Source organism: Condylura cristata, unplaced genomic scaffold (assembly GCF_000260355.1).
Source record: "Condylura cristata isolate star-nosed mole 26May11 unplaced genomic scaffold, ConCri1.0 scaffold00015, whole genome shotgun sequence".
Lineage (NCBI taxonomy): Eukaryota > Metazoa > Chordata > Mammalia > Eulipotyphla > Talpidae > Condylura > Condylura cristata.
The window spans coordinates 42123850-42133540 of NW_004567116.1; the positions used below are offsets into that span (position 1 = coordinate 42123850).

Here is a 9691-nt window from a genome sequence, read left to right on the forward strand (position 1 = left end):
ATGATTTCGATCTTAGTGTATCTATTGATATTTATCTTGTGACCCAGTATGTGGTCAATCCTAGAGAATGATCCATGTGGATTTGAGAAAAATGTGTACTCAGATTTTCTGGGGTGTAAACATCTAACTTTTGACACCAAAATTTGAATATTCTCCTTATCTGAGTTAAAGGCCTTCTTAGTATCTTCATGAAGGTTAGCATTAAAACCCCAAAATTAATCAGTCTTTCCTGTGTAGCTATGCAATGGATTGTCCAAGCGGGACACTTTCAAGAGTGAATAGTAAAGTATAACAAGTCATCTTACTTCTCTAGTTGGTCAAGATGAAATAAGGTGACCACCATTTATCTTTCTAACCAGATCACAACTAAAAAATCTGTACAGAATACAAAAAGTAACTAGGGACTCCAAAAAGTGAATAATGGCAGACAGACTGGGAAATGGTAAGACTTAAAAAATAACCTATAATGGAGATATAGTTCAGTTCCTGTTTCTTCCTGTCTCTGACTTTGATGTGAAGTTGAAAGGTTACACTGTGTAGTAAGCTCAGGAAGAAGAAATTCTGAGAGATACGTGTTTCTAGCCAGAGAACTGGGAAAAAGTCCCTGTGAACTGAACAGTGTAGGGAAATCCCTGGGTCACGTTTAGCCCAAAGGCAGCCGCAGTTGTGAAACAGTACTGTCAGCACAACAGAAAGATGCGTAAGCACCTAAAACTCCAAGAAAAATTCAGTCCTCTAACCAGAGGAACTGTGCAAAAGGCCTTTGCTGTCTGAAAAGTGTACCTGGGGAAGCCCCATTATTTTTGTTTGTTATGTTTGCTCTTGTCACCTTGACTCAAAATGTGGCCACAGTCATTGGAAGGAAATAACAAGTTAAGAGAAACCTGGTTTTTTGGTCAGAGGACCAATGTAAGTAGCTTTTGGGGGTCAGACAGTGCAGGAGAAGTTCCAAAGACCAGGAGATGATGCCCTATTTCTGTGTACGAACAGGCATTAAGACTGGGGTTGACCCCTAAATAGTCACATGAGTAACAGACACAAAGAAGCAAGTGCCAACTTTAAGCAATTAGTTATAGTATAAACCACTATACAACTTCCAAACTAACAGCTGAGGGGCACGTGCACTGACCAGACCCAAGCAGCACACGAGAGAACTGGCTTTCAAAACTTAACTGACCAACAGAAAGTGACAAAGAACTTGAGTCTGAATCTAAACAGATTTAATGATGAGTTAACAACACTACCACCATCACACACCATTACCAGGGGATTTTCACAGAGCTCTATTAAAATGACATTCAAAATATCTGGGATATAATCCCAACTTACTAGACATAGGAAAACCTGATAATTCTCAAGAGACAAGAGAACCAAGACATGCAATTGCCTAAATGACTCACCTGCTAGAATTATCTGACAACTAACGCAGGCATTACAGCCATTCTCCATAGGATAATGGCAAACATAAAGTTAGATCTTGTCAAAAGAGAAACATAAGCTACAAAAGAAGCCTTAATTTTTTTAACTTTTATTTATTTTAATATATTTATTATATCATTCTTCATTTTTGTACAATGTATGATTTCCCCATGAAATTCCTATCACCAATTCACCTATGTACTATCATCATAGTCTCTTGTGCTCTTCCCACCCGTCCTGATTCTTCTCTCCCTGCCTCCCCTATACAATGTCTCTGGTCTATAGTTAGAAGCCTAAACTTTTTAAAATTTTTATATCATTAAAAAAAGATTTATTTATGCATACAAAACTGGGGTACAGGCCAGGGGTGCAGGGACTGAGAGAGCACTCACCAGAGACAGAAATGGGGACCAGAATAGGCAGACGGATGAAGCACAGTGCTGAGGGGAGGAGCGGGTGAGACAGGAGAGGTCTCCCATGCCGTGTGGATCACCTCCCTGGCCAGGGATCAAACCTGTGTTGCAGTGGCTTTGCTAGCTTCATAGTGCTGTGCTTTAACCCCTTGCACACCAGGGAGGGCCCTATTTTACATCAGTCTTCATTTTGTTCATTTTTCCATCTTGTGTAATCCCTATGGGCTTCCCACCACCAATTCACCCATGTGCCATGACCATAGTTGCACACCTTTCCTACTCCATTTTTTATAACATTCCACTGTCCACCCCCGTAAAATGTCTCTGGTAAAGAGCTGTTTCTTTCTTTTTTTTTTTTTTGTTGTTGTTTTTTCTTTATTACAATTGCAAAGCCTAAACTTTTATAATTGAAAAGTATAATAGTTAAATAAAGATCATAGGATGGACTCATGAGCAGGATGAAGATAATGGAAAATGGAACTAGTGGGTTTAAAGACAGATAGGTTGAAATGATTCAGTCTGAATTACATAGAGAAAAAAGTCTGATAAATAATGAACAGAACATTCAGAAAGCTATGGTACAATATCAAAACACCAACATTCATTATTGGAGTACCAGAAGCAGAAAAGACAAAGACTGGTACACAAAAAATATGGCTAAAAATTCCTTTAGATTGACTAATGATACTTTCAAGAGTTACTAAAGTACAAACTGGATATACTCAAGAAAATCATACCTCAATACATCATGATCCAACTGCTGATAAACAAAGACATACAAAACATTCTTAAAATTAGAAAAAGGACCCAATATATATAGGGGAACAACAATTCAAAAGGCAATGAATTTATCCTCAACAACTATGAAGTTCCCCTCTCCCCAAAATGGCAGAATATCTTTAAATGTACTGGAAGAAAAGAACTCTCAACCCCAAAGTATATATCCAGTGGAAAAAGCTTTTAGGAACGATACTAAATTTTAAAACAAATTCACAGATGAAGAAAATCTAAATGAATTGATTGTCAGCACAAATCCTCATAAAACAAATCCTTAAGAAAATTCTTTAGGCTAAAGGAAAAAGATACCAGGAGGAAACGGAAAGCTGGAAGGAAGAGTAGTAGAAATAGTAACTATATAACGATAGACAATTTTCCGCCCTTCAGATTCTTAAAATATTTATGATGTCTAAAACAAAAGTAAAATACTGTCCAAGAAGTTTTCAGTGTTCTGTGGGTTGTGATAAGGTAAATAACACCTTTCCCCCCACCAAATGTCTATGTTCTAAGTGTAGTACCTGGGAAGATGTTACCTTACATGCAAAAGAAACTTTATAGGTGTGATTATGTTAAGGATTATGTTGGGATGGGGACATTCTTCTCCATTATTTGGGTAGGCATAATTTAACCATAAGATCCTTTTAAGTAAAAGAAAGTGGCATGAGCGAAAGAAACAGGGAGATGTGATAATGATATACTGCTGGCCTTAATTGTCCCTGAGACAAGGAAAAGGCAAGGGAACTGGAGTGACCAGAAGGATTACAACCTTGTTGATGCTAATTTTAGACCACTGAAGCCCATTTTAGACTTCTAACATCCAGAATTATATGATAATAAACTTGTGTTACCGTAAGACACCAGTTTATGGTAACTTGATAAGCAGCACAGGAAACTAACACATGATATAATAATCCATGTATTACATACAGTGAGTGTACATAAATTATATGAGGTAATACACCTAAAAGATAGACAGAAATAATGTGATACATACAATACATATTTAAAGTGGTAAAATACTAAGTGGAATATGAAATGTTACATATGCAACCCCAAAAGCAACCACTAGAAAGAAAAAACAAAACAAGAAACCCAGAGATATAAGCCCAAAGCCAAACTACATGGTTAAGTAAGTAATATTATAAAGGTCAAATAATATTAATTTAACCATATAGTTATCATTGAGGAAATAACCATATAGAAAATATCATTAACAAAATTAAACAGAAATGAAAAGATACAGTAATCAAAACTGTGGTACTAGCATAAAGATGGACCTAAAGATCAGCAGAAGAGAACTGAGAGTGCAGAAATAATGACATTTATGAGTTGATTTTCAATAAGTGTGCCATGACAATTAAATGTGACACAACAGTTTTTACAACAAATAGTGCTGGAACAACTTGATATTCATGTGCAGAAGATAGAGTGGCATTCTTTCCAAGTACCATGCACAAATGTTGACTTAAAGTGTATCATACAAGTAAAAACTAAACTAGGAAAATCTTAGAGAAAATATAATGAATCTTTGTGACTCTTGGGTAGGCAATAGTTTCTTACCCATGATACCCAAAACAAAAATGACCCAAAATAAAAGTAAAGTTATCAAAATTTAACACTTTTGTGCTTCAAAGAACATCATCAGGACATGAAAAGATAGTCAAAACATGTGACAATACTTTCACAAATCATATAGTTGATATATGGGATTTGTATCCATATAGGAAATAGATAAAAGGCATGTGCTGGTATTTCACCAAAGAGGATATACAGATGACAAATATGTTGACCATCATCAGCTAGCAAGGAAATGCAAATGTAAACCATGAGATACAACCAGATACTTTATCCGACTAGCTAAAGTAAAAAACAGTGAAATCACAAAATACTGATGAGGATGTACTGAAACTGGGTCAGTCACATATTGTAGAACAGTTTGGGGAAAATAGTTTGGAGGATTCCGATAAAACTCAATGTTATTATCATATGACCCAGAAATAACAGTATTGGGCATATATTCCAGAGAAAGAATTATGACTTCACATGGGACAACTGTGAAGGCCCATCCCAGCTCCAAAGTTTCTCAAAGAACTTTCTAAAATCCCTGTAAATGTATCACAGTTCATCTTTCCCCTTTGCCGAATGTCCTTCCATTTCTTAGAGGTGCTGTTCTCGAGGATATGTCTCATAGTCCCTTGCACATAAATCTTTCCTTTAGGGCTTGTTTATTAGGAAATTTAACCTAATCAGAATAAAAAATAAAGAGTCCATTCTAGTTGGTACATATGTGACATTTACATTTTGGGTGGAAAAGATTCATCTACTGGGTAAATAAGAATAGAATGATACATAAATTAATACAAAAGAGTTGAAAATTGCTAAGCTAAACATCAATTACAAACTGAAACTAAGTTATTAACCAGTATGGTATTGGATAGAAAATTAATAATAACAAGATAGATTGAACAATTTCTGGGTATTTACTAAGTGACATGGATTATGCCCAAGGCATTATATCTATTATTTCTATTGTTCTGAACTACCCTATCCTATGAAGTAGGAATTGCTATTCCCACTGAGTCCATTGCCAAAGGACTTATAATGAATAAGTGATATAGCTGAGAATTAAATTCTGGACTTCCCAGTTCCAAAGCTGTGTGCTTTATCTGGACCTCCTATAAGGGTCACTACTTCTATTTTTATCTTCCTCTAAATCATTCTTCATATTGCTGCTACAGGGATATTTCTAAAATATAACTCTAACCATGACTTTACCCAACTGAGAACTCTTTTCCCCTTATCTTTCAAATAAAGTTCAAACTCCCTACATGGTATTTCAATACAAGGTCTTCCTTCCTCTCTAGTCTTAACCCTTGCCCCCAAACAGCTCTAACAGTTCCAGTGGATCTTTCTAATATAGCTATATAGACGTTTTTCTAATTATATTCTATTTAGTTGTCTAGCACATTAACAAGAACTATTATTTACTGAGCCTGCTATGTGTCAGACTCCATACAAGGTGCTTTATGGTATACATTTCTTTAAATCTTCATAAGAAATAGGTATGTGTATTCTTATTACAGGCAAGGCTTCTGAAGATCACTAAAGTTAGGTAACAGGGGTAGGATGTGAACTTCATCTGTCTGACTTTTCTCCTTTCAGTCTATTTTATTTCAAATGTTTATTAAGTAAAAGTTCTCCACTTTCTTCATTCTATGGACATCATAATGCATAGATGTCTGAGGTGAAAATGTAGATAGAGGTATTTTAATGTCACAGATGCCTGATATTTAGAAGTACTTTAACACTTATGAACCTACCTGCATGAGGTCTCCAAGGCTTTCAACAAAAGAAATTTCTGCTTCTACCATATAAAACTCTGCCAGGTGTCTCCGACTCTGAGAATTCTCTGCTCGGAATGTAGGACCAAAGGTGAACACTTGAGTAAAAGCTCTGCAATTCAAGAGTAAGAATGTAAAAACAGGATTCACATGATTAATTTTAAGCATTTAAATTACCCAATAAGCTTCTAAGAAAAAGCTTTATGTCTCTGTCTTGTCCACAAATCCACATACACATTTCTCTAATGGGTAATAATAACAGTTTCAATAAAAATGTTACATTTATAGAAACCATTTTACCCTAAAGGAATTTGCAGATGCTACACAAACCCTATGGCTTACTAAATATAGAATTATAATAACTTCTGGTTCACTCTACTGCAGTTGCCATAAATAGCAGAGAACTACATTTCATGGCAATCAGGAATAGAATAAAGGAGAAAGCACAGAGTCCATGGAGAATCTAGATAGTATCAATTAAAACAAGAATTTCTTGTGAATAAGGTATGCTAGTTTTTTTTACATTAGTGAAAAAAGGTTATCCCGTTTGTATTGTAATTTACCTTGTTCAAAGTTTACTCAAGTCCTTTCTATCCAGCAAGCGGTTCATGCTGGAAGACCCCTGAAATCTGGGATTGAAAGTAGATTTTGAAGAACTATTTTAGTCTTCATTTTCAAGGGTTACCACTCAACTGTCCACATGGAAAATATTTCTAAATTAGTGCAAGACTACTTTTAAATTAAAAAACCCAAATGTTTAAAGTAAACTCTTCACAAGACTACAAGAAGAAATAAACTTTCCACAAGCTTATTGGAAGATATTTAACACATTGCTCCCAGTAATGGATAGAAAAAGCTGACAACAATTCAGTAAGCAGGACCCTCCCCAGTGGCTCAATGGGTTAGGATGCAGCACTGCAAGCTGGCCACAGCCACTTCAGTACAAGTTCGATCCCCGGCCCTGGAGGTGACCCATCTTTGTAAAAAATTAAGTAAGTACATAGAAATTTGAATAGCACAATTAATTTTATCAAATGAACATATGTAGAACTGTAACAGGGTGGTTCCCAGGTAAAGGAAGTTCCAGGTTCCCTGCCCTACCCAGAAGGAGGGTGGAGCAGAGCAGAGAAGAAAGAAGTCTGGGGAAGAAGAAAGCAGGATGGAGAGCCAGAAGGTGACCTGAGGAAGCCACATGGAGCAGAGAGACATGTGAAGAAACTGCTTGCTTCCTGGTCCTAGACTGGTTGAAACAGATGTGGGTGAGAGACCCGTGGGGAGGTTCACTATGGCAGCATTTATATTGATTTTTGACTGTGCTCTTTTCCTCCTAGACTTATCTGGCCATTTCTGACCCTTTTCTCTGGGTCCTGGCCAGAAGATGATTTAGTCTTGTGACAAGTTTTCAGGCCTTGCTTTGGGCCAATTCCTTTTGGGTAGACTTTTAACCACGAGGGGATGGGTAACTTCAGTTGTTTGATTTAGAAATTATATTCTTTGTCTTTTCTGTATTGTATACTCATTGTATTAAAGTTCCTTTCCATTAAAGCTCTTATGTCTTGTCTTGATGTGGCAGATGGCAGAAACTATTTAGAGCAGGCAGGTTTGGGGGTTCACAGGTGCCCCTGTCTCCCTGCCATGTAACAGAACAACTATCGAATATTTTTTAATCTACTGAACATTTATAAAAATAAAACATATACTGGGTAATAAAAAAGTGTTAACAAATTTAGAAAAAATAAAAATTATAAAGTATATCATCTCTGACAACAATGCCATTAAGCAGAAACTAATAGCAAAAGATAACTAAGAAATCAGTATGGTTTGAAATTAAATACCGTTCCAAACAACCCACAAACCAATGAAGACTAACATGGCTTAAATTAGACAGAAAGCAGACAAATAAATTACTGCAGAGAAATGGCTAGCACACTTTCATTCTTTAACACTTATAGATTCTTTCATATGGAAGCAAGGCAACAAATGAGTTAGATCAACCATATATAAAATAATGATTATTTCTTGAGATCTAATCTTTGGATTTTAAGAATTTACTAGTATGAAATAAGAGGTTTGAGGGCTCCATTATTATTTTGGGTAGTCTTTACTTATCTACTATCAGTCAAATAACATTGAGATAAAAAAAAATATATGTATTGTAGAGACACACACTAGTCTTTTTATTTGTTTGTTTTTAAGTGAAGAAATGAAACAGTAGAACAATGGTAGTGGAAACCAAGAGATTTACTTTTTTCCTTCCAAAGGCTATCTCAGTTAAGATCTGATAGTAAGAAGCTCACAAATTTATTTGGGCAACAGTCACCTTCCTAAGGTCATGATCAGCTAACCTTGGAGAACCTTTGTTTTTAATGGAAAAATAAACAGTAAGAATTTAAAAGTTACTACTCTGGCAACCTCCCCCTGCAAGATTCAGATCCAGACATACCTGCCTACTGGAGTGTTCCTGAAAAGATCTCCCACCCCTCAATAGTCCACATTACCATAAACATATGATCATAATAGCCTATTATTTACACCTAGCAAAATTCTCAAACCCAGAGATTCCTCTTTATCTCTACAACTGCTATCTCAGCATAAACGGCTGCATCTTACTTGAAAAACAACATAATTTGTTTTAATTGAAGGATTGATTAAATTGAATTATTTTAGAGGCACAGCATTATACTTTGATATGTATATTTTATAGGAGAGCAAAACCTGCCACCCCAAAACAAGCTTTTGGCAAGAGGTTTAAAACAGGTCAGACATACCCTTGGTATGTCCCCAACAAAAAGTCTGAAAATTAAAAAACCTTGAGTTTATAATAAACTTATATTGTGTTTCTGGTACCACATCACAAGAAATAGTATATATGTGTACACACACACACACACACACACATATACACACACATATATATAGAGGGAGAGAAAGAGAGAGTCATTAAAAACAAAGGCTATTTTACTGAAAAAATTTCCAGTGCATAAATAGAAACTATGTGGCATAAATGGAATTTATTTCACAGGCTCTGAGAGAGACTTCCAAGAAAAGGGTCATTATCTTCCTGAAGTACAAGGAAGACCAATGGGATTGCTGTTTGAAAAAGACATGTTATTTGTATCATGGTACTAAGTACAGAAAAAAAAAACAACAACAGTGATTTCTAAAAAAAAAAAACCTACAAATTCAAGTCACAAAGGTACCAGTGTTTCACATGATGATATTGGTGGGTGTGTCAAGATAAGTAACAATAGAGGTTTTTAAATTTTATGATAATGAATAATTTTGCTAGCAATGCAGGATATACTCCCAAATATAAAACAGGTAGGATGAATAGGGATTTTCATTTTGATTATAGTAAAGATCAGGATCTAAGTGAGCTTATCCAAAAATTAAACATTGTTCTAATGGGCTAAGAAATTATATTCTTTGTCTTTTCCGTATTGTATACTCATTGTATTAAAGTTCCTTTCCATTAAGCCAAGTTATAGAAACAATCCAAGTACCCAACCACAGATGAGTAGATAGAGATAATGTGGAATACATACCAATAGAATACGATTTGACAGTTAAAAGAGATGACATCTTGGCCCTCCATTGTGGCACAGCAGGTTAAAGCACAGCACTAAGAAGCTAAAGCCACTTCAGCATTTATTTATTTATTCGTACAGAACTGGGGTACAGGCCAGAGATGTGGAGGGTGAGAGGATTCACCAGAGACAGAGCGGGGTGCAGAACAGGCAG

The 9691-nt window shown here is 35.7% G+C and overlaps 1 protein-coding gene across 1 annotated transcript in view; it reads right to left on the reverse strand.

The window, feature by feature from the left end:
* The window catches only part of NARS2 (asparaginyl-tRNA synthetase 2, mitochondrial (putative)), a 124158-nt gene that overhangs the window by 32950 nt on the left and 81517 nt on the right, over window positions 1–9691 (reverse strand). The window contains exon 7 of the mRNA XM_004683243.2: window positions 5930–6062. Coding sequence (XP_004683300.1) covers window positions 5930–6062 — 133 coding nt within the window. The remainder of the gene's footprint in view (window positions 1–5929; window positions 6063–9691) is intronic.